General features: G+C 53.5%; 8 protein-coding genes across 8 annotated transcripts; 4 read left to right on the top strand and 4 right to left on the bottom strand.

Moving 5' to 3' along the window:
• Positions 1-601: 601 nt before the first annotated feature.
• On the top strand, positions 602-2,225 carry COCCADRAFT_85391 (uncharacterized protein; the record flags this gene model as incomplete). The annotated part of the gene is made up of 3 exons (XM_007710026.1): positions 602-895; positions 946-1,017; positions 1,068-2,225. The coding sequence occupies 3 exons, from the start codon at positions 602-604 to the stop codon at positions 2,223-2,225; spliced, it is 1,524 nt and encodes a 507-aa protein (XP_007708216.1).
• Positions 2,226-2,488: 263 nt separating this feature from the next.
• On the bottom strand, positions 2,489-3,223 carry COCCADRAFT_1619 (uncharacterized protein; the record flags this gene model as incomplete). Its single annotated transcript, XM_007709949.1, has 1 exon — positions 2,489-3,223. The coding sequence occupies one exon, from the start codon at positions 3,221-3,223 to the stop codon at positions 2,489-2,491; it is 735 nt and encodes a 244-aa protein (XP_007708139.1).
• A 1,298-nt stretch (positions 3,224-4,521) lies between these two features.
• Positions 4,522-11,124, top strand: COCCADRAFT_1618 (uncharacterized protein; the record flags this gene model as incomplete). The annotated part of the gene is made up of 6 exons (XM_007709948.1): positions 4,522-4,621; positions 4,740-4,859; positions 5,052-8,719; positions 8,878-9,105; positions 9,157-10,950; positions 11,011-11,124. The coding sequence occupies 6 exons, from the start codon at positions 4,522-4,524 to the stop codon at positions 11,122-11,124; spliced, it is 6,024 nt and encodes a 2,007-aa protein (XP_007708138.1).
• A 594-nt stretch (positions 11,125-11,718) lies between these two features.
• COCCADRAFT_22926 (uncharacterized protein) lies at positions 11,719-16,682 on the bottom strand (the record flags this gene model as incomplete). The annotated part of the gene is made up of 2 exons (XM_007709963.1): positions 11,719-13,517; positions 13,568-16,682. The coding sequence occupies 2 exons, from the start codon at positions 16,680-16,682 to the stop codon at positions 11,719-11,721; spliced, it is 4,914 nt and encodes a 1,637-aa protein (XP_007708153.1).
• Positions 16,683-17,888: 1,206 nt separating this feature from the next.
• COCCADRAFT_85378 (uncharacterized protein) lies at positions 17,889-18,089 on the bottom strand (the record flags this gene model as incomplete). Its single annotated transcript, XM_007710025.1, has 1 exon — positions 17,889-18,089. One exon carries the CDS (start codon positions 18,087-18,089, stop codon positions 17,889-17,891), a length of 201 nt encoding a protein of 66 aa, XP_007708215.1.
• Positions 18,090-18,981: 892 nt separating this feature from the next.
• On the top strand, positions 18,982-19,353 carry COCCADRAFT_85366 (uncharacterized protein; the record flags this gene model as incomplete). Its single annotated transcript, XM_007710024.1, has 1 exon — positions 18,982-19,353. A coding segment is annotated over one exon (372 nt), but the record flags the coding sequence as incomplete, so codon positions are not given.
• A 91-nt stretch (positions 19,354-19,444) lies between these two features.
• COCCADRAFT_22925 (uncharacterized protein) lies at positions 19,445-22,336 on the top strand (the record flags this gene model as incomplete). Its single annotated transcript, XM_007709962.1, has 3 exons — positions 19,445-19,684; positions 19,749-19,844; positions 19,910-22,336. The coding sequence occupies 3 exons, from the start codon at positions 19,445-19,447 to the stop codon at positions 22,334-22,336; spliced, it is 2,763 nt and encodes a 920-aa protein (XP_007708152.1).
• Positions 22,337-23,153: 817 nt separating this feature from the next.
• Positions 23,154-24,198, bottom strand: COCCADRAFT_1615 (uncharacterized protein; the record flags this gene model as incomplete). The annotated part of the gene is made up of 2 exons (XM_007709947.1): positions 23,154-23,914; positions 23,976-24,198. The coding sequence occupies 2 exons, from the start codon at positions 24,196-24,198 to the stop codon at positions 23,154-23,156; spliced, it is 984 nt and encodes a 327-aa protein (XP_007708137.1).
• Between the last annotated feature and the right edge of the window lie 66 nt (positions 24,199-24,264).

The following is a 24,264-nucleotide window of genomic DNA, read 5'->3' as shown; positions in this document are numbered from 1 at the left end:
CACGCACTCCCATATGCCTCTGAGTGACACTACTGCCGATACTGATCCGAACAGTCTTGCCTGCGCCGTTACACTGGATGATGGGGCAACAAATCTCGACTGAGACTTCAGATTAACCTAATCCCGACTTGAACTTGATGTTGACTGAAGATCAACGTCCATTCGCTAGAAACATATATACTTTTGCTTACTGCTCCCCAGCCATTTCTAGATGATTTGTTTGTATAAAAGGCTTGTTGATATAGGTTGATGGTGTTCAGAATCGGGCTACATGATTCTTGACCAGACACGAAGATATGCGCAAGCTGTGTCAAGCATGGCATACATACTATTTCGAACGCATATACCCACCAAAGCCGAACAGCCCAATTAGCGTAATCGATGCATGGCGCTGTTGATGGTGTGGCCATTAGTGTAGCAAAATCGGACCGGCCTGGCGGATTGATGTCAACGATGTGTCGCGCGGACCAATCAGAGATGCCAAGAAAACAGTAGGTCATCCAGTTCGAACTTCACGACCGCCACCACCTGCATCGATAACGACCGCTTGCCGGCCCCCCGAGCATCAATTGCGTGAGACAACACACCATTCGCACCCACGATGCTCGCAAGACAAGTTCCTGCCCAGAAGGCGCTCAGCGCGGCCGCACACCGAGCTCTGCCCGCGGCTTCAGCAGCCACTCGCCTTTCGACCGCGGCCCCCGGCAACCGTACACAGAAGAGGACACTCGCAACAGTCCAGGATACACCGCCCAAGAGGACATACGGCGGCTTGAAGGACCAGGACAGGATCTTCCAGAACCTGTACGGACACCATGGCGCGGATTTGAAGAGCGCCATGAAGTATGGCGACTGGTACAAGACCAAGGAGATCATTCTCAAGGGTCACGACTGGGTATGGAGATGCATGTCTCGGAAATACACGGTTTGGGCTAACGGATACAGATCATCTCTGAGATCAAGGCTTCTGGCCTGCGTGGACGAGGTGGTGCTGGTTTCCCCTCTGGTCTGAAATGGGTATGCAGCTCCACCTGCACTGGCAGACGTAGCATCACTGACATACACAGTCTTTCATGAACTTCAAAGACTGGGACAAGGACGACAAGCCTCGCTACCTGGTCGTCAATGCTGATGAGGGTGAGCCTGGAACGTGCAAGGACCGCGAGATTATGCGCAAGGATCCCCACAAGCTTATCGAGGGCTGCCTCGTCGCTGGACGTGCCATGAACGCTACCGCCGCTTACATCTACATCCGAGGTGAATTCTACCACGAGGCCACCGTGCTTCAACGCGCTATCCAGGAGGCATACCAAGCCGGTCTCATTGGCAAGAATGCTTGCGGTTCCGGCTACGACTTCGATGTGTACATCCATCGAGGAATGGGTGCCTATGTCTGTGGTGAGGAGACTTCTCTCATCGAGTCGCTAGAGGGCAAGCCCGGAAAGCCTCGCCTCAAGCCCCCGTTCCCCGCCGCTGTTGGTCTTTTTGGATGCCCTTCTACTGTTGCCAACGTCGAAACCATTGCTGTTGCACCCACCATCTGCCGCAGAGGAGGCAGCTGGTTTGCCAGCTTCGGTCGTGAGCGCAACCAGGGCACTAAGCTCTTTGCCATCTCTGGCCACGTGAACCACCCTTGCACCGTCGAAGAGGAGATGTCTATCCCCCTTCGAGAGCTCATTGAGAAGCACTGCGGAGGTGTCCGTGGTGGCTGGGACAACCTCAAGGCCGTCATTCCCGGTGGTTCTTCTACTCCTATCCTGCCCAAGCACATCTGCGACGACCAACTTATGGACTTTGATGCTCTCAAGGACTCACAGTCTGGATTCGGTACTGCTGCCGTTATCGTTATGGACAAGTCGACCGACGTCGTCCGTGCCATTACCCGTCTTGCAAAGTTCTACCACCACGAGTCCTGTGGCCAGTGCACACCTTGCCGAGAAGGCTCAAAGTGGACGCACCAGATCATGGACCGCTTCTACAAGGGCCAGGCTCGCGAGCGTGAGATTGACATGCTCCAAGAGTTGACCAAGCAGGTTGAGGGACACACCATTTGTGCGTTGGGTGAGGCGTTTGCTTGGCCCCTACAAGGTCTCATCAGGCATTTCCGACCTGAGCTTGAGGCCAGGATAAAGGACTACGGACTGAAGCACGGCGGTGAGGCGTTGGCGGGAGGCTGGGCACACGATGCCGCCAAGAAGGGTCAGCTCATCGCGCCCGGACAGTAGACGCGGGCGCATGTGTATTGAGCATGTTTCTTGAAGTTCTTGAATTTTTTTCTTTTCGGCATGCTGTTTACTTTGAAAGAGCTGAGCTGTAAATACATGGTTTCTCGGTGCAAATTAACAAAGCAAGTTTGAAACCGAATCGGCAAAGATGGCATTCTCATGGAACCAGATGTGAAGATGGGCGAGCCAACGCCGCAAAACGCCGTGCAAAGACTAATACGTAGCACACTGCAAACAAAACCGCATTTCCCATGCCTTGCCCGTTAAGTACCCATACAGATTTGAATAAACTCTTCCCTGCTTATAGCATTGTCGTTATCCATGTCAAACTCCTCAATCATAGCCACCAACTCATCATGGGAAAGGGCCTCGCCCAACTCTCTAGCCACCCGCGTGAGATCCTGCAGCGTAATGGTACCCTTGCCGCCCTCATCAAACAATTCAAACGCCCTCAGAATCTCGTCTCGGGGGTCACGACTCAGTATCCTCTGGGCCATGAGCGTCTGAAACGCCTGAAAACTAAGTAATTGGCGACCGGAACCCGCATATTGTTGCTGTTGCTGTCGCGATGGCTGCTTCGAGTTTTGACCTGATGATGATGATGGGACAGGCGAGCCGTGTTGTTGCAGTATGGCTAATATTTCTTGCTTGGGGAGGTCGAAGCCGAGGGCTTTCATGGCGACTTTGAGCTCGTGGTAGTCGATGTAGCCGTCCTTGTCGAGGTCGAAGAGGTTGAAGGCTTCGCCGATTTCTTCTCGTTGCTCCTCGGTTAGCTCGGCGAGCGAGGCCGCGCCAGAGGCTTCCATGCGCTGGGCGGATTCGCGGGCGGCGCGCTCGCGTTCGAGACGGTCGGATTCGAGGCGTTGGGCGTTTTTGGGGTTCGGGGCGTAGGCCGGTGTGCTGCTGAAGCCGGGTTGCGCGGCGGGTTGAGAGGGTGCTGCTGTGCGCCCCAGGCCGTAGCGGGGGCCGGAACCGAGGGGGTTGGAGGATGTAGCCATGGATGGTGGTGTTTAGAGGGGAGTTGCGGTGTGCGCGGTGGGTTGGTGGGGGGAGCGCAAGTTTGGAGTGTTTACGGATTGTTCTAGTGAGCGGGTGGTGTTCGGGTTGCGCCGACCGCGGTCAAGTTTGAACACAAGGCTGAGACCAGACAGGGTAGATGGGGTTGAAGAGATCAGACTGTCTGAATTGGTAACGAATCAAGTTGCGACAATGCAGCTTTGTAACTGTTTCTTTGTTTGCAGCCGACGTGGGGATATGCGGTTGCTCCAGACGCGCGACGCGTTTAGGCGTATGAGAGGGCAGGCCTGGGTGCAGCCTAGCGTGATTTTGCTTCTGGCGCAGGTGGGGAACCTTGGGCTGATGGCGCTGATAGGGCTGAGATGGATGTTGGTATTGTCTGTTGGCACGGGACAGTTGTCATGAGAAAAGAAAGCATGGAAAGAGAAGTAGGTGGTATATCAGCCTGGGCAATGCGACTTAGTTTTCAAAGTTGTGCGACCATATCATGTGTTCAGCGACGCTCAAATTGAGACTGCGCACACATCACGCCAGCCAGGTTACCACCAGGACAGACAGGCTGTCACTGCACAGGCATGCTGTCTCATACGTCTGGCCATGTTAGCGTATCTTCTGTACGGTCGACTGGACCCTCACAGATAATCAGGCTTGATTGATTTGCTGTAAAGTGTTTCGCCATCAGTGTGCAGGGGCGGATTTGGTAGCAAGGCATCCTTAGGCAACAAGGCAGCCGCAGGTAGCTACAGGCATCCAAAAGGCACCTCTGCCCCAAACCGCCGCCTGCAAGACATTTTGTCTCATTCGCCAATCGCTGGCTGTCTTTGCCATGTCTACGACTTTTAGACCCGGGCGGAAACAAGCCCAGACGGGAAAAACACATAGAAAAAGTATGCACGTGATGTCCGCCTGGGGCTTAGCGTCACGTCGACGTGCCTTGCTCCTAAAGTGCAACATCACTTCTGCTTGTCCCACCAAACTCGTCGCGCCCGTCGCATTTCTCTTCCATGACGGCTTATTTCACTACTTAATCTGCTCCGCGTCTGAGCTTCTTCTCATTAATCTTTTGCCTTTACTTCTCTCCCCCCTCCCGCAGACGCCGCTGCGCTTCCTCAGCAGCCTTTTGCTTGGCGCGTTTTCCGCGAAGCTCTCACCAACAACTGCCTCTCCCGGAGCTCCCTTGCACATCCATCCTTTCAACTACCCCGCGCCCACGCGATTCTCTTGCGCATTGCTAGCCAACTAAGAAGAAAAACGCGCGCAACCCGCTGGACAGCCCACAATGTCCTTCGGCGGTTTCGGGGGCTTTGGCTCCAACAATAACAACACTACCCAGTCCACTGGTTTCGGCGGATTTGGGTCAACTAATAACAACACGTCTGGTAAGCTGATACTTTCTTTTAAATCATCTAGAACTTTCCTGCGCGACTCCTTCGATGCGCATCGCGACATCGCCACGGCCTGGTCGAAGAACCGTGTCTAACGTGCCTCACGCCTCAGGCTTCGGCTCCAACACGAACACTGGCTCAAGCATATTCGGCGCAAGCAATAATGCCACTACGGGTAGCACAATGTTTGGATCCAACAATGCCAGCTCGAGCTCTCCTTTCGGAGGCGGAGGTATGTGGAAAGTTTGCGCTCTGCCGCCGCGTCCATCGTTGGATTCCTGCGAGTTCGCCGACTTGAATCTTTTCGCTCGAATAGACTACTCCATGTTGCGCGCTCGAACGATCGATTGCGAGACAACCTACGTCGCGCGTGGATCGATATATTAAAGAAAGGCCCGGATCAGAAACTGACTTGACTTTCCAGGTGGCTTTGGCGCCAATACCAACACCAACACGGCCTTTGGCTCAAAGCCTTTCGGCAGCTCAACGACAGGCGGTGGTCTCTTTGGAGGTGGTGGTGCTACTGGCGGTAGCACGTTTGGAGGGTTTGGATCAACCAACAACACCACTACCTCAGCTTTCGGCAGCAATACCGCAAACACTGGAGGCGGCCTCTTTGGCCAAAACAAAACGACTGGCTTCGGCACTTCAACGACTGGAGGTGGTGGATTGTTTGGAGGTGGCAGTACTGGCGGCGGATTTGGCTCGACCAGCACACCTGCTGCTACGGGCGGCTTCGGCTCCAACACTGGCAGCGCTTTTGGCGGAGGCAGCAATCCTCCCGCGAACAACGGTACCGCCAACACTCCTTTCCAACCTTTCTCTGAAAAAGATGGAACCACCGGCAACGCGCAATACCAGACCATCACCTTTCAGCAACCATACCAGAACTACTCCCTGGAAGAACTACGCGTAGCCGACTATAACCAAGGCCGACGATACGGCAATGGCAACGGTCAGGCTGGAGCGTTCGGACAGAGCACTGGATTCGGAGGCTTTGGCAGCAACACTGCCACTACTGCCTCCACAGGCTTTGGCGCAACCAACAACACTGGTGGTGGTTTGTTCGGCGGTGGCAGCAACACTACTACGACATCTGCATTTGGTCAAAACACAGGTTCAGCCTTTGGCTCAACCAACAACAACGCTAGTGGAGGTCTATTTGGACAGAGCAAGCCTGCTACTGGAGGTCTCTTCGGCTCCACAAACAACACCTCGACTGGCACAACGGGCGGTCTCTTCGGTGGCGGATCTACTACCAACACTACAGGAGGCTTTGGATCAGGAGGCGGTGGCTTCGGGTCGTCAACTACTAACAGTGGTGGCCTGTTTGGTCAGAACAAGCCTGCGACTGGCGGAGGTCTTTTTGGTGGCGGCAGCACTACTAACACCACATCGACTCCATTCGGCGGCTCGACGAACACTGGCGGCGCTTTCGGCCAATCCAACAACACCGGTGGTGGTCTGTTCGGTCAATCCAACCAGACCTCTTCTACACCAGCCTTTGGCGCCACCAACACTGCTACCAACACTGGTGGTGGCCTGTTTGGCGGTGGTAGCACTACTGGTGGAGCATTCGGACAGAACAACCAAGCCTCGACACAAAACACCACTTCTGGCGGTCTCTTTGGCGGTGGTGGGTTCGGTCAAAACAACCAACAGAACCAGCAGAAGCCGGGTGGTCTGTTCGGCGGATCAACCACTGGCACTACAGGAGGTGGTCTTTTCGGTGGTCAAACGAACCAGAGCCAGCCCGCTAGTGGCGGACTGTTTGGAGGTTCTACTGCGAACAACAACAGCACTGGAGGCGGTCTCTTTGGTCAGAAGCCTGCTACAGGCGGTACTTCCCTGTTTGGAGGTGGCAACACTTCTACTACAGGAACGTCTGGAGGAGGTTTGTTCGGAAACATCGGTACACAGAACAACCAGCAAAACAATACTGGAGGCGGTCTTTTTGGTGGCCAGAACAACAATCAGCAGAAGCCTGGCGGTCTGTTTGGCGGTTCCACAACCAACACAAACACTGGCGGCGGTTTGTTTGGCGGCGGTCTCGGCCAGCAAAACAACAACCAGCAGTCAACCCTGGGAGGCTCTCTCTTCTCCAGTCAGAGCCAGCAGCCACAACAGCAACAGCAGAACGGCAACAGCTTGTTTGGTGCCTCAGGAAGTTCTCTGCTGAACACTTCCATGAACACCAACCCCTATGGCAACGACGCTCTGTTTGCTGGACTGGGAACTCCTACTCAAAGCCCTGGCCCACTTGCTACCCCACTTTCTAGCAGCCAAAAGAACAAGAAGAATGCCATACTACCTCAGCATAAGCTCAACCCAGCTGCATCAACTCGCCTCCTGACTCCGCAGACTAAGAGAGGCGGTTATGGATTTAGCTACTCGACTTACGGCGGCTCTGCCGCTTCCAGCCAGGCTGGCACCCCTAACTTGGGTGGAAGTCTCTTCGCCAACGGTGGTCTTTCCCGGTCACTTGGAAAAAGCATATCTGCTAGCAATCTCCGCAACAACTTCGCTGCTGACACTAGCATCCTGGCTCCGGGTGCATTCTCGACCACTGGACGCAACTTTGGCAATGGTGGTCTGAAGCGACTTAACATCAACCGCAACATCAATGCTGCCCGTACTCCACTATTTGATGAGCCATCGCAGAAGCGTGTCAGTTTTGCTGCAGGTGAGACTGTCAACGGCAACACGAACGGAGAGACTGCATTGATCGTCCGACAGGATGATGAGGAGGGCTCACCCAAGGCAGGAAGCCATGATGAAAGCAGTGACAACTCTCCCCCAGAAATGCAAAAGGTCAACGGCACAGAACTTGCACGTGTCTACGAAGACAATGCACTTGCCCCCAAGTCAATGTCATCGGTCAACATCCAGCCTGGACAGGACCCTAAGCCGGGCGAGTACTGGTCCAGCCCACCCATGGAGAAACTGAGGAAGATGAGCAAGCAGGAGTTGAAGAGCGTCCCCAACTTCATTGTGGGCCGTCAGCACATTGGTGAGATCAAGTTCAACCATGGCAAGCCTGTCGATCTATCCGAAGTCAACCTCGACAAGCTATTCGGCGACATTGTTCAGCTCAACCCCCGAAATGCCACTGTTTATGGTGAGACCTGCACCTGCCTGCCTAAGCCTCCGCTTGGTTCTGCTCTCAACCAGCCCTCTCTGATTGTTCTTGGCAATTCCTGGCCACGCAACAGGGCTGGCAAGAAAGATGTCAAGCACCTGGAACGACTAAAGCGAGTCGCTGGAACTACTTTTGTCAACTACAACCAAGCCACTGGTGAATGGACCTTCACCGTCCCACATTTCTCGTCATACGGTCTGGATTATGATGACTACAGCGAGGATGAAGACGAGGATGCTTCAAGTGAGCTTAGCGATATCCCAGATACACCCCTGGATCAGCATCATCGCTCAAGCCAAATGACCAGCACGCCACAGGACGACTCATTTGCCAGTCCTACTCAGTCCAGCCCTGACGACACCTTTGATTTCAAGAAAGGCATGCGTGGAGGACGTGCTAACGTGCCAGGTGGCTTTGGAGACGACACTCTGTATGATGACGAGGAAGAGATGCAAGACACCCACGGCGAGTCTTTTTTAGGGCAGCGCTCCGTGGGTTCGCTTGATAGACAGCCTGATGCTGACTATTATGAAGAAAGCGAATCAGAGTTGGCGCGTGACCAGAACATGGCGGATTCTGTGTCGAGCCCAATTCAAACCACGGAGCAACTCGCCGCCAAAGACGACATTTACAGAGGCTCGTTGATGCCAAAATCTATTCTCAAGGCTGGCCAATTTCTCAAGCCGGCAACAGGTACACCTTCGAAAGCACAGCCAGTGTTCGATGACGATTGGGCAAATCAGCTACAACGTACAATTAGTCCCAAGAAGCAAGATCGACAGGCTCTTCGCGAAAGTCAGGGCCACGTTCTACGCGAACAAGAACTCCAACCCACGAACTTCTCGCAGTCTTTTCGTGGTCGTCCTATGACTACAGCCATGGATCTTATGGATTCGCTTTTCGGTGAGACGGAAAAGCAACAATTTCCCAAGCGTGGTGGACATGGTATTGAGGTTTGACTTCCCTTCCCCTTTGGCGTTTTGATATAATGGGGGCGTGGTCTGTGGCAGGTTTCCTATATGGCTTTCCTTCATAGATTGACGCTTGGACCTTACGTCCGCCCACGTATGTAGTCATGAATGGACAAGATTGCTGAAACCTTTTTCTCTAGTTACCTTATTCCAAGCGACCAAAGACCTCATCCGACCTCGACCAACTAAATGAGACCGAAAAAGACTTTTATGCCTGCAGCAAACCGCACTTTAGCGAAGGAAACATCCTGATCTACGGCAACAAAGGTCCCGCGCATCTCGAGGGCGGTGTCTTTCCCACTGCTCAAGAACCACTTGTTGGTGCTACCAAGGACATCCGATTTGCGAAAATGCCCACGTTCAACGATGTAAGAGCAGGGCGATACGTGATGCCAGAAAGCGCGTACTAACAACCACAGGCTGCACCCGAAACTCTGTCTGTCCAGAAACAACACACAAAGATTTACACTCCAGCCGGCATTCCCTCAGCGAAGCTTATGACCGATCCTGCTCCAGTGGAATTTTCCAGCATGGCGAAAGCTGTTGCACTTGATACTACCGCAGGTGTTCAAGAGCAACAGGCTTGGCAGCTGCTTTCGCTTTTGTTTGATGATGCTGATAGGGTCCCTGCGGGTATCCAAGTGGAGGAAATGAAGTTGTATCGAAAGGAGAGGCTTTCTGAGTTCTGGAGGCTACTCGTATGGGATGATGCACAGAAACATGTCCAAGCGGCTACATCTCCCGAGGAACGTGCTCTTGCGCATCTCAGTTGCAACAATGTTGCTGATGCTTGCCATACTCTGCTCGACGGCCTGGACCTCCGACTTGCTACGATGATTGCTCAGATTGGAGGTGATGAAACAATGAGGCAGAGCATGTCTGCTCAAATTGATGAGTGGCGTCGCCTCGATACACTTTCCGAGATGGAGGACGCCCATCGAGCATTGTACGAGCTTCTAGCTGGCAACTGCACGCAATCCGAGGGCAAGACTGGAGCAGGCAGTGAAAATCGGGCTTCCACCTTCAACATCTCAAATCGTTTCGGTCTCGACTGGCGGCGCGCTTTCGGACTACGCTTGTGGTACGGCACGCTTGCCAATGAGCCTATCGAAATGGCCATCGCCCAATTTGCAGATGCAGTTAGGGATGGTAGGGAAGTTGTGAAGCCTGTCCCTTGGTTCGTCAAGGACAAGGTCGACATGGGCTGGAAAGATCCTACTCCAGAGCATCGAGAAGACCTCCTTTGGGGCATCTTGAAGCTCTATGCCTCTGCAAAGATGGGCCTCCCTGCAAACATTGAGAATGTTCTGGCTCCTGAGAACGTCTCTGGCAACCCCTTCAACGCTCGACTCTCATTCCAGCTGTTCCAGCTCTTCAAGTCACGACAAGAAGATGTCAGTGAGGCAGATGAACGCAAGGTGGCCATGCCCACAGTCCGCCCCGAAGATAACAGTGACGACCGATTCCGCCGCTCATTACAGTCATGGACTGCACCAGGTGCTGCGGACGATGACCAAGCAGCGGATCCGCTTGTAGAGCTGAACGATAAGATCACGCTCACATATGCATCCTCGCTACACACACCAGAGCTTTGGACGACTGCAATCTGGGTCTACACCCATCTGTCCTTTGCACCGATGCGTGAGCACCACATCCGCTCTCTAGTCACCCAGTTTTCTGGTCTGTTCTCCCTGGAAGACAGCAACCCGACCTATACACACCTCACAGCAGATCTCCATGTCCCTTCAACATGGCTCCATGCAGCCGCCGCTCTGCACGCCAAGTCGAGCGGCGATGCTCTTCGTGAGGCAACTCATCTTATCAAGGCCGATGAGTTTGAAGAGGCACACGAGGTGCTGTGCAGGAAGGTCGGTCCAGAAGCCATCATCTCCCGCGATTACGACGCCCTCCGTGAGCTCATGGCCGGCTTCGTCGCCGAGTCAAACGTACCTCTACCACGGGAGCCAGTCCAAGGCTGGGCCCAAGGCGGACAAATCTACTTTGACTACATCGAGCTCATCGACCTGGCCGGCGCACGCTCCTCATACCGCGTCGACGAGGAACTCGAAAGCCGCGTCGAAGAACTTCTCGTCAAGCTCCAGCGCGCCCTCGAAATCGCCGGCCGCGACAGACTCGGTGCATGCGGACTGGAAGAACGTGTCGCTCTCATGGATATTGCTGGTACAGTTGCAAATCTCATCACCAAGAACCAGGTACGTTTCCCTTGCAACCCCTTCGTGATCAATTGTAGACAAAGACTAACAGTACCACAGCGCACAAACCGCAATTCCATTCTCAAACTCCCGCTTACGGAGGATCTCTGGCTCAAACACTCAATTGATCTTAGCACGAGCTACTACCGCAACTTGCTGGTTACGAGCAGATAGTCAGATCGTGGTGTATCCAATCCTCTTTTTCTCTTCTAACCTCCATTTTATTTTTTTTTGCCCAAGTTTTTTTTTTGGTTTCGGGGTTCGATAGCGGGGGGAGAATCCCTTGTTTATTTTGATGAGACAAGATTGAACACTCATGCGTGTATGGGAGAGAAAGGGGGGATGTGCGCATTGTTTGTGATATTTTCATTTTTGCTAGTACGAGGAGGAGGAGGAGGGGGAGGAGGTGGATGAAAGAAGATAAAAAGAAAAGCGACTTCGGCTTCATGGGATGCGGTGTACATGTGTATAATAGGAAATTCTACTTGCTTTTCACAATCAGACTGTTTTTATCGAGTATTGATAGACTTCGGAATGTGAAATGTGAAATGTGAAATGTGAATGGCGTAATGTGCCGATTGTTGCAATGGAACTTGACGACTTGAAAGACCAGAACACCAGGATTCAAAAGTGGATGTAGAGATTTATCCATGTCCCTTGTTACAACTAGTAGTACAAGATCCAATATATATATATATATAGTTATATACATATATATTCGTTTTGATATATTCAGTTCTACATGTTTATAGTATACGGTTCCCAAAATCAAGACTGCGATGCCGCCGCAACGGGTCCTTGCTGCGCGGCACCATCTCGTGGTATTCCCTGAGCGCGTCCGCCTCTGGAACCACCGCGGCCGCCACGACCGATTCTTCCTCGGCCGCCTCGGCTGGCACCGTCTTGTTTTGCAGGTGGCTTGGGTTGCGGGTTCTCGCTGGTAGAGGCAGGAGGGGGAGGACCAGGTTTTGATTCCTTCTTTCCCTTGCCGCGTGTGGCGTCTTCTCCACCGTCTTTCTTTTCCTGTCCTTTTGCCTTTGCTCCCTTTGGATTCCTTCCTTTGCCTCGGCCCTGACCGGCAGCTTTGGAATATCGCTCGATGAGGCGCTTCGTCTGCTCCTCTTCTTCGATAACGCGCCTGCTTTCTTGATCCCACCACTGTTGGAACTCTTGCTCCTGTTGAATCTCTTGAAGACTACGCTTTGCCGCTGCATCGCGTATTGAGGTCTTTTCAGCCTCTTGCAGTGAAAGAATCTCCATCATGCTGAGATGCTGACTGGGCGAGGTCGGAGAATGTTGGGGCAGTGGGATATGACGCACAGATCGAGGTGTAGGAATAGGGTCTGTTGAAACCGACATTCCTCGCTCAGAAGCTGCGGGGCGGGTCTTTGAAGGAGATGCACTGCCGAGCTTCTCTTGGCTTTGCGATGCGTTGCGCTTTTCCTTTTGCTTGGAGTTCCCTCCCTTGTTCGCAACAGTTTGGCGCATGGTCAGCTGAGGTGTGCTGGAGGCACGTGAAGGCTGTGGCGAAGGCTTAGGTTGTGGTTGTGCTACCGGAGACATAGTTGGAGTAACGCTTGGTTTCCGATGCGCAGCAGCCTGCCATGGCGATACAGCTGGAGGTGCAGGCTGTGTTTTTTCAATCGGTGTGCCGAGTTGCTGAGCCTGTTGAAGGCGCTTGCGTTCTTTTTGAGAGAGTTTTGTATGTGCTGCCTTTGCAATACGTTCGTTCTCTCCTCGAGAAAATCCGAGCGATAGATTCGAAGGAGTAGCTGAAGAATCCTGGGCCATTATGTCTTTGAGGTCAAGCTTGGGGCCTGCAAGCGGTGCAGTGCCCCAAGGTTGGTCGGGCGGCCTTGTATCCTTGATGGCAGGTGGTGGTAGAGGACTAACAGATTTGAGAGGTATATCACTGTCTCTTACAAAACTTTGCAGTGATGGCCGGCTTGGTTTCTGAACAGATCCCCAGGGCGACTCGAGGGAACCGATGGGTGTTTCAACTCCTCTCTGGACCTCGCCCTCATCGGTGAAGCGCGGAGACTTAATTTTCTTGGGGATGTCGGTTTCTTCCTCTCCATCCGACATTTCAAACATCAAATCTTGAGCAGAAGACTTGCCTTGAAGTGTGGGAGCCAGCCCAGGACTCTTGACTTCCTTCGACACCCGCCTTTTGTTACGCTGGCGGAGAGGTGAGGCCGCTACCTCTTCTAGACTCTGTGCTCTGAAAGAGCTCGACATATTCTCGCTCTCCGCATATTTGTTCGACAGCACTATTGCATCAATCTTGGCGCGCTTCCCTCGCTCAATCCTTTCGGCAAGCTCCGGGTACCGATCAAACAACAGAGTCTCAGCCCGTCCACTTCGTGCAAATGGTAGATAGGCAAGCTGGTTCTCGTGAGCGACCTGGTTGAGCTCTAGCAGCAAGTCCTCGTCCAGTTCGTCCAGAGAACCATTTTGCATCACCGCTTCTAGACTGAGGCACACATATTCGAGAGCGGCATCTTTGAACTCTGCCACCGAGCTGGGTGCGACTGCTGTGAGAAGGGAACAAACATTACGAGCGTTGACTGTAACCAGGTTAGCGATGATGCGCAAGAATAATACTGTATCAACATACCATAACGACCAATCAATCTCTGGCAGATCTGCGAGAGACGGTCTAACATCAGCTCATTGGCAACAGACATGACGTCCATGACATGGTCGAGTAGTTCATCGAGGGCCAGCAAATCGTTGAGGTCTTCGCTTGTAACATCCGCGAAAATCTCTTCGCCAGCGTCTGTGTACAAGTGGTGCACCACAAGCTCAAAGAGACGCGTCTCGACGTGAGTCAAATCGATGTGGATCAGAGAAGACTCGTCATTTTGTCGTCCTGCAAGCCATTGACCACCAGCACGTCCTCTGAACAGGCCCTCGAAAAAGGGACAGCGCTGGCAGATGACATCCGAATGCAGTAACATTTCACCGTCTGCAAGATCGACAATGACATCGCCACTTTGGAAGAAGGATTGGTCTTTGATAGCCAACTCCATATCCACGTGCAAAGACTTTCGCGGATATATCATCTGTCGGACAGCAGGTTCGAGCTGCCGCATTTCCAGACGTAGAGCAATCTTCATCAGTTCAGTCCGCACAGCGCGATATCTGTGTGCCATGGTAGGATAGTGCCGAGTGACGTTCCAGAAATCGACAACTGAGTCAGTGTAGGCATACAAGACCAAGTTGAAAACGGTCAAGAAGTCGATGCCTTGGAATATCAAGACGAGCCTTTTATTCTCCTCTTTTATGGTCAACGAGTCCGGAATGGTGTATTCAGAGCCTTTGACACGAAAGTCGAGTAGAGCGTCGCGCAAGACGCGACTGCGTCCAGCCAGTATAAACTCATGCACAGGGATGCGGACGTCAGACAGAGTGGATCCAATCTCCATGTCATAGGAGCGGTCAGATGATGCCAGCGAACGTTGTACAACCTCTGTTGTCTCAGTTTCCAAATCTTTAGACCTGAGAACTCGCTTGCGAAGGCCTTGTGCATCTGCGCCCCTAGTCCAAAATCTGGGTATAGGCTCCTCATCATCCGACGTCTCTTCGTAGTTTGTCAACTCGTGGAAAGCCAGTAATGGAGAGAAATTCTCCCACAAGCTGGCTTCATCGACACCTATCTGTGTCCGGGTAACATCACAATCCTTGCGTATCGCGGCGTATGCGCCAAAAGCAGAAGCCCGGACAGCAATAACTCGAGTGAGACCTGAAACCCGCTGAAACTTGTAGTCTTTTGGTTTGCTTTCGACAGCAGCCGTGACTGCTGCATTTTTGATGGTCGCTCTCTTTGTGCGTCTCCAGACACTGCCAACTTCGGTTGTCAATATGATGGATCCGTCCTGGTCAACATCCACATCCCTTGCTGCCATGTGACTCTTCTTAGACGACCAGATACGGAACGGCGCAGAGAGGGCTCCCCTGATCTGTTTAGGATTTGTTGTAGAGGTACTGGAGTCTTGCGAGGATTCTGAGCGTCGGCTGACAGCGACAGTAAAGACTTCGCCTGAAGTGGAGAGTGCACATATGGTGTCTCCTCCTGAGGTGATCTTGCTGATTTTGTTGGGTGCAGTGTCATACTTTGTGGTTAACCAACTTTCTTTGAGGAAGTTGCTCGTGAATCCGTCCAAAGGAAAACTGACTTTTGCGTAGCCATAGTTTGCAAAAACCCAAACTTCGCGATTCTCCAAGAGACAGATTGTTGCACCGTCAATGGCCGATACTGAATGAATGGGACTGGAGAAGAGGGCGGCGGCAATCTTTCGAGGGATGACTTGCATTCCTAAAGATCGAGCGTCTGAGTCGACAATTCCTAGCTGGCCTTCATTTTTGCCAAATGTATACAGGGAGGTGGCTGTGTGTACAACTGAATGTATGCGCGATGCGGCGATGCCTGTGACGATTTCGCGCTTGAGCGGTCCAAATATCTGTCGTGGTATGGTGGAGATTGGGTCATCATCTTTCACGGCTGGCTTGGGCAATGCATAACCAAGTTGTCCGTAAGCATTGTTACCCCATGAGAAGACCTCGCCTTCTTCTGTAATTGCTAAAGTATGGTTTTGCCCGAGAGCAATGGCGGCAACATGCTTCTGTCCCAACCCACCAGTTTCGATACAGGTAAATTGATACCTCGTGGTTTCGTTGCCCGTGCCCAAGCGACCACCTGGGCCATGGCCACACATGTACAAATTAGAAACGGGATCTGCTGTTAGTACCGCGGTGTGCAACTTGGACATTCGGACATCTTGGATGACTATTGGGGTGTTTCGAATGTGTATCGGCAGATCTATTGTGCTGCGCGGTTGGGAGCTTGAATCCTGAGTTGGAATCCCTAAGGCTGCAAAATGTTGGTTTTGCCGGTCAAGGTGCTCCTTGTAGAAGCGTTGCAGAAGGTGGTCTGGTCTACGCAAAGTGATGCGTTCTGGGAATTGCCGGTCATCTTCGTCTCCGAAACCAAGGGTTACATTTTTGTTGCTGCCAAACGTGTACACTTCATCGCCATCAAGCGATACGGGCGGAGCAATCAGCTTCTTGCGCATTTCGTCATCCACGTCACCGCTGTCTCCGTGAGCCAATTCATCATCAGAATCTGAATCGAGGATAGGACACTCTTCCGGGCGTAAAGTCCGGTCTTTGATGGTCATGGAGAACAAGTCTAGGGGACCATATCCCTCCTTGTCCTTGATCTTGACAAGTCCGCGAGCATGCTGGTTGAATCCGCTCGAGCCCTGGCCTAGAATATCTTGCGCATCTCTGTTCAAGATGAGGCGTGCAATGGCAATGTTGCCAAAGTAAAAGGCTCTATGGAGGGCAGTCCAGCCGTTTTCAGCGTCTTGAATATACAAGTCTGTCCACGGGTGCTCTAGCAGTGCTTGTGCAAAATCGACGGCAGTGTCGGCCATGGATGAGGCGGCATGATGCAGTATAGTCATTCCTGCGGCATCGCGACTGTTGATGTCAAAGCGACTCAAGCTGGCGGCTACGCCCATGCCCGTTCTCCGAGCCTTTGCAGCTGACATGGGAGAAGCATTGTAGCTACCCGGACTGCCATTTATAGGTGCGGGAGATGCGCCCGACTGCCAGGCACTCAAGCTTTTCTGTGCTGCCGGCCGGTTGGTATGCGTAGGAGTTGCGAGGACATGCCGAAAGCTGTCGACATCATCTTCGAGAAAGTATTTCCAGAGATAGCCGCTCATGTGCTGGTTGGAGAAAGGAGTAATCCGAAGCTTTTACGAGTAGCACCTGGCCTCAACCTCGTTGGGTCAAAGCGTATTTAAAGGTGCTCGCTGTAAAGCTGTGGACGACTCGGGGAGAGGGGGTGCCCAAGGCAACTACTTGGTTCAATGTATGCGACCAAGTCTAATTTTCGTGGAAGGTTCGGAGGCGTGGAGTGCGTGGGGTGTAGGGAAGGGGCGGTGGTGGTGGTGGTGGTGGTTGGTGGGCGCACGGAGGGAAGGGGTAAGGTGGCAATTCGTTGCGAGGGGATTGGTGATTTCTGTTTAGTATCTGTAGTAGACGGGTAGCGGAGGAGCACCGAGTATGTTCAACGGTGCGATAGTACTGCTAGGCGGACGCGAATACGTTGGGGGGCAAAGGGCAGGGCGCGGGTGGCGGGGTGGGAATTGGGTGTGGGAAGATAGGATGGTGCTAGAGCGATGGTATCGATGACGAAACTACCGAGGCGATAGCGAGGGGGATGATGAGTCGAAATGGCGCGAACGTCGAAGATGGATGAGTCAGAGGGGAGCACTCTCTACTTTGCGAATGGTTGGGCTAGTTAGTTGGAGGATGGAGACGAAGAAGATGAGTTATAGAAGCAAGTCGCAAAGACACTGTGGTTGTGAAGCGCATGGCGGGCGGGCTGCGGGCATGTCTCTACGGCAGGTCACCAATGACTGACCAATAGGAGATGGCCTCTCCTCCACAAGCTGCTCTCGGAGGTCGACGTTGCATGGAGCGTCGACCGCAAAGAGCGATTACGGTGTATGCGGCAATGGCTTTGGCGTCACCAGACCCTCCGACCTCGGGTAACAGACATGGCGACAGGGGAGGGGGAGGGTGAGCTTGAGGGGACAGCAGCAACAGTAGCACCAGCAGCAGCAGAAAGACAGGCAGGCATGGGAGGGTGACGACACGAAGAATATATACAGCGCACGCTTTGCTCCACAGTGGCAGGCGGTGAAGCAGCTACGTGCGGCGGCTTGGTTGTAGTAGGGTTCGGGGCAGTGTGCGGAAGGGAGCTAGAAGCAGTTGGCAGGGTGAACTTGGCCAGGGTGCTGTGAGGTACTGTGGTAAGCTAGGACAGACTCTGGGTGGTGCCGACCAGCCAGGGGTTCACGACACAAAAGCAATGGATGAGGCAACGCGAGGCTGGCCGTGTGGATGGCGAAACATGTGGGTGCTCAACGCCGTGGGTTCCTTGGGTGTGGGATGCATGGGCAGGGGGAGGGGAAGGATGGACGAGGTGGTGGTTGTTGAGTGAGGCGCCAAGCCGCGTATCGATAGCAAAAGCAACCGGCAGTGTGAGTGGATGACGAGATGGAAGGACAGAGGGAGGGAGACATGGATGGATGGATGGATGGATGCGATGGCTCGCCGCGCATATGCACTCGACTGCTGGCAGCGAGCGACTCGTCACTTGTCGCTGGTGCCTCGCCGCAACTGACCGACGACGGGTGTATACAGATTAGGCCCAGACAAGCCGGCCATCTTGTGCGACCGGTCAGATCGTGAGGCGGCACACGCAGCTGCATGACTAGAGACGATGTGTAGATGGTGGAAGATGGCGTGCTGAGGTGGTGTGCCGTTGGCGGGGGACCACCGGGCATGGGCGAGATACGAGACCATGTGATGATGATGATGATGATGATGGAGGGTTTGATAAGGAGGTGAACATGGAGGAAGATAGATAGCGAGGGCTAACTAGATGGGCGCAGTACATACGTATGTATCTATGTACATGTGCGCACTCGCACTCGTCGCAGGCCGGTAAGATGACGCGCGATCAGCTGCATCCCGATTCGGACCCATGCAGCAAGCTGTACGTGAGCGTCACTAGCGCCCTCGAGCACCTCACCCACACCCAGAACAGAGCAGAGAGACAGCACAAACAGCAGCAACAGAGCCAGAGCCAGAGCCAGAGCCAGAGCCAGAGCCAGAGCCAGCAGAAGGACCATGCCGAATTACCCCAGACCGGGGCCAAGCTTGTTCATCCTCAGCTCCTCATTTGCATTTGACAGCAGCCCTTTGACTCTTTCGATTCGACTCATCCGTTGCATTCGTTGCCTGCACACTTCCCTTCCTGCAGCTTCCGATAGCTTTATCGCTGCTCTCGAGCTTAGCTTAGCTCTACTTACTCTCTTTCTCGCCTTCGCTCCTCATTCCACCCTCGCCGCGTGACTCCCCAAGCTGCCCTGACCACTGACCAAAAAACCCTCCCCCCTCCCCGCCTACTAAGCATCATCGCCGTCACCTGCCTGCTGCTGCTGCTGCTGCTGCTCTCTCGCTCTCGCACCCGCACCTTGGCCGTGTCGTGGTGGTGCATCGCAGCGCATCGCATCGCCGCCCTTCGCCTGTCCCAACCAGGTGCTCAGCTCCAAGTTCGCCCGAGCCAGCACACACACACACACACACACACACACACCCAACAACCCTCGCTCGCCCACTCTTGTCGCTCTACATCATGGCTGCTGCCTGAGCCACCCGCCCGTCTGCCTGTCTGCCTGCTTTCCTGCCTGCGCCCACAAGTACCCCGCGTGCTCCAGTCTCCTGAGAGACACTTCTGACTGTCCCGGCGCCAACCTGACACTGCCTGAACTCGTGATGGCTACGCGCATCCATGCTCGCCTGTTTCCGCCCCAACGATAACCGTCCTACCTAACCTACCTGCACCCCGACCGTCAGCCTCGTCGCCTCAAGTCCTCTCTCTGCTCTCCGGTACCTGCACGAGGCTGCCGCCATGAATCCCTACTCGCGCCCCTCGCCCAGGACAGCCTCACCCGCCAACAACCTCCAGACCAACCCCACGCGAACAAACAACCAGCGGCATACCTCCATGGACATGCCCAACTACTCAACAACCCCTCCCTACTCTGACCGAGCCGCCGACGAGTCCGAGGGCGAAATGATGTCGCGAGGAGGAGACCACGCTGCCCACTCTGACCAGAAGCACTACCACAAGGTCAACCAAGTAATCCAGGTACCTAGCCTTGCCCCTACGCCTCCCGCCTTTGTACCTATGCTGACTCTCTTTTCTTACTCAGAACTTCTTCACAAAGGCAGCTCTTGCCGTCATATCCTCGCGAGTAGTCCTACCCCCAGGGTACAACAAGGATGGCAATCTGAAGCAGAACAAATGGGTATGCTACGCCACTCTCTCTCTCTCTCTCCCCACCAATCGCTCCATGCACTAACACCCTCCCAGTTCAATGTTGTTCTCCCCGACAGCGACGCCCTCCAGCGCCAGTTGACCGACTGGAAAGTCATGGACGCCATGGCCGGCCAACACCCGTCTCTCTGCATCGACATCTACCTAGACATACAATCTCTCGGACACACACAGTCCCTCGCCATTCAGGACGACGATGGGAAGAAATGGGATGTTGCCACTGCGCTCAACTCTGCTGACGCCGCTGCTGGATATTCAAGTCGTGCTGCCAAGCCTACGCAGGTGGTGCTCGAGCGCTGGAGAGTGCACGTCGGAGATAAGAGTTCGGTACAGCCGTCAGAACTCAATGACCCGCTCCCCAACGTCTACAAAAAAGCCGTTGTCACTTTCCGATCGCTCTTTGCCTCCCTTCGCTTCATGCCAGCATTCAGATACAACAAGCTTCTCGCCAAACAGCCCGCCACTGCTCCCTCTTTGAAGCTCAACTACCGCATATCCAATGGAGACTTCCGGAGCCCGCATGTCGATACCCTGCGACTGCCTCTCTACCCAAACCAAAACCCAGATGAAATTACAGAAGTCCAAAACATTGAGCCTACAAATTCGCCCGTCGGCCCTTTGTTTGTAACGGTGGAATATCGCGCCAACTGCGAGTTTACAGTAGAAAACTCGGAATCCCTTTTGAGCTCACAGTTCATGGGCTTGGATGACACTTACTTTGAGCAAAAGGCCCGTCAGATGCCTGGCTCGCTCCCCGTGGATAAAATGAATGCCCAAGAGACGCCCGACATTGGTCAAGCATACGGCAGCCTTTCGACATTTCACCAAGTTGGCCCACCCACTGGCACCAGCCCAATCTCAGCCCTCCGTGCAGTTCGAGATATGCCGTCGTCGTCACCAACAGAGTCACCACCCCAGAAACTGCCACCAAACCACCGCACTGCCCAAGGCTCCAAGTCCTCCCTACGCTCGGTGGATACACCACTACATCAGCGACGAACATCCGTCTCTTTCCAGCCATTCAAAGCAGGCTCGCTCTCGTCGTCGCCAGCACCTGGAGGTGGAATTCCTGGTTCGCCCACCAGCTCCTTGGGACGGCCAGGCAGCTCATTAGGCCGAAACATCACCCCTAGTCCACTCCATCAACCACGCAACCGCACCTCGCTAAATGCCCTTCCACAGGCTGCTCTCCGAGCGCCTTCGTTGCCCAACGAGGCCGCCATAACCTCATCCGCATCTAGCTCACCAAAACCTGCACCCATCAGTCGCTATAGTAGCAGCTTTGGTCACAGGAGGAGCAAGTTTTCCTCTGGTGGTGGTAGCAAGCTCGAAGACGACAACCTCAGCAGTGGAAAGGCCAGTCCGTCATCATCAGTACAACGTGGTTCCGATACCCTGAACGAGGGCGCCGGTGGCAGCTCAGGAGAGGTCAGGACAGACGACGAGAACATTTCCGACTTTCTCAAACTTTTGGAATCAAAAAAGGACCTCAAGAGCTTTACTCGCAGCGACCATGCCGCCAAGGCAGCCACTATGCACAAGACGACTGCTCAGTTATCCAAGTATCAGCGCATGAGAGAGTCTCACACAGGCCTGGCCGAGTCAGTTTCTTCCTCAACCATGCTTCATCGCTCATCATCCTCTTCAAGCCGCCATCTGTCTAGCGTGCCTGCAATGATTGCCGGCACTTCGGTCTCGACAGCATCATCACCTGGCAAACCAATTTCGCCTCATACTCCTCATACGCCAGCCATCCCATCTCGCCTGAGCGCCAATAGCATTATTGAATACGATCAGCCTACACGAAGCCGGAGTCGACCTAACAGGGGGTCACACGACCACGATCCAGTTCATGTGGAAGAGCAAAGCGAGAACGAGGACCAAAATGGCAACGGTATTGCCATCCCCACCTCGCCACGCCCCTGGCATTACACCCGCAGGTCAAGTTCAGTAGCTCAACAGGGCCGTACTTTGCCTGATGATGAACCGGATGTGTTTGGTGTGCGCTCAGCCAGTCTGCCGTCAGAAGAGGTTGACCGGGCCAATGATCTGCATCGCCTCACAAGCGCCGGTCTCACCTCCAGCGGGCTGTTTGCACAAACCGAGATGCTGGCGAACCGCAACAACCAGCATACTGATACTGACTCTCGCGAAGACTTGCCTCGGCCTGCCTCTACGTCAAACATTGCTGCCAAGCGCGGCCCCCAGGCTGGTCCCCGAGACCGATCCGGATTCTTCTCACACAGCTCTTCGACAAGTCTCAGCACCGGTGGCACGAGCTCTACTGAGCGGCAAAGTCGCTACAACTTCAATAGTCGCGCCGCAGCCAACGTAGATGACGACGAACCATTGCTGTTCCAGATGAGCGAGATTGGAGCCGGCGGTTCCCGGCGTAGTCTTGAGGAAGCAAGAGGCAGGCTCAGCACCGGCAGCGCAGGCAAGCGCGCATCCTATTTCCGATAAAAGAAAAGCAAAGAAAAGCTCGACGCGACATTGCAACAAAGTACCTTGATTGATTCTTCTTGACTATATTATTACATTGCTTTTGTTTTCGAGGGGCGTTGTCATAATTGCTTTTAACCCTGAGGGGTTCATCTTTTCTTCTCTTCCCTCCTCTTCTTCATTACCTTTCTTGAGCGGGTTCGTATACGATGGGTTAAATTTGTATAGCTTTTGAATCTTCTTCTGCACTTCTCCGACCTCTTTTATTTTTTTTCTCCTTCTTTCTTTCCTTCTCTTTCTCAGATTGAGTGCTTACATGGCTATCTTGGCCTGGGGCTGGATGGACCCGGCGTTTTTCTTTTCAAATCATGGTGGGCTTTCGCGCGTTATCCCGGGAAGGACATCTAGCTCTCTGAAATATATGGGATTAGGGGGAAATGGGATTTGAAATCCACACAGTTTGTCGTTTTGTAGATTACAACACGCTTTGATGCAACAAAGGTGGGCGAATGGGCGTTTTTTTGGGGGGCGGGGGATCGGGTTACTGCTTTCTTGGGACATTGGGGTTTGGGGGAGGGAGGGGGCGTATTTTTTTTATATATGTATAAGCTGGTTAGCTGATATAACTTGGTCAAGTTGTCATCATCCTCTGGCTAATGAATGAATATGTTGTTACTCCACTCATCATGTTGTCATTGTAGTATGTTGGAGTGTGATATCTATGGCATTAAGAATCCTGCTTTTATATAAAATATGATACGTAATCATACAAAAATAATCCATCAAATCCCAACCATCTTATCTACTAGTTTAAAGGAAAAAAAAGAACAAAAGTATCCTACACCTTCTTCTCCCCCACAGGCTTCACACCCTTATGTATCGCCGCAATCCCATTTGTCAAATCCTCCCACCCCTTTCCGGGTACCAAAAACCCCGCCTCCCTAATCATAGCACTAAACTCCTCCTGACTCGGGAAACGCGCAATACTCTCCACAAGGTACTGATAGCTATCCCTATCACCGGCTACAAGCTGGCCTATGAGGGGAATAGCACCGAAGCTCCAGCGCTGATACACGGCATCAAACAGTGGATTCTGGACCTTGCTAAACTCGAGGCAGGCGAAGACGCCGCCGGGTTTGAGTACTCTGTAGGCTTCCCTCAGCGCGACGTCTTTGTGAGTGAAATTCCTGATACCGAATGCAACGGTGTATAAATCGACAGAGGCATCGGGTACCATGTGCAGATCCTCGGCATTGGCTTCTACAAATTTCAAGCGAGGAGAGCGCGCGTAGGGGGTTGACAGGGAGCGCTTTTTGCCTTCGGAAAGCATGGCGGGGTTGATGTCTGCGACGGTGACGCGCGTGTGGGCGTCGTGGTTTATGTGCGAGGCGTGGTCGAGCATGCGGAAGGCGATGTCGCCGGTGCCGCCGGCGATGTCGAGGATGTTCATTCCTTGCTGCGAGGAAGAGGTGGTGAGGGGGTTGAGGCCTGGGTTTAGGTTCCGCACGAAGTGGTCTTTCCAGAGGCGGTGGATGCCGAGGGACATGAAGTCGTTCATGGAGTCGTAGGAGGAGGCGACCGAGGAGAAGACAGAGGCGACTGTTCGGGGGTTTTTTTTTTAGTTTGGGAGTGGGATTTGGATGGAAATGGGCGGATTTACCTCGCTGCTCCTTGAGGGCCTCGGCGATTGTTTCAAAGCCAAAGTGCGTTGTTTGCGGTGCATCTTGCGGGGACTTTGGTGGTGGTGGTGGCGGCGGGGATGATGGGTGTTGAGGTCGTGCTTGTCTGGTTGAGAAGGAAAAGCAGCGGTATGCTTCTCCTACTGCCGGCGTCCTCCGCCCGGAGAGCAATTGGCGTCCTATCTGCTGCCGTGAAGCCTGCATCGTTCGGGCAATTGGGGGATTGTGGGTGGTAGATGGTTGTTAGCAAAAGAAGACAGCGGCCTTGGC

The sequence above is a fragment of the Bipolaris zeicola genome (assembly GCF_000523435.1).
Source record: "Bipolaris zeicola 26-R-13 unplaced genomic scaffold scaffold_13, whole genome shotgun sequence".
NCBI classification, from domain to species: Eukaryota; Fungi; Ascomycota; class Dothideomycetes; order Pleosporales; family Pleosporaceae; genus Bipolaris; species Bipolaris zeicola.
Note: the sequence above shows the minus strand (reverse complement) of the source record. Positions and strands in the feature narration are given on the sequence as shown.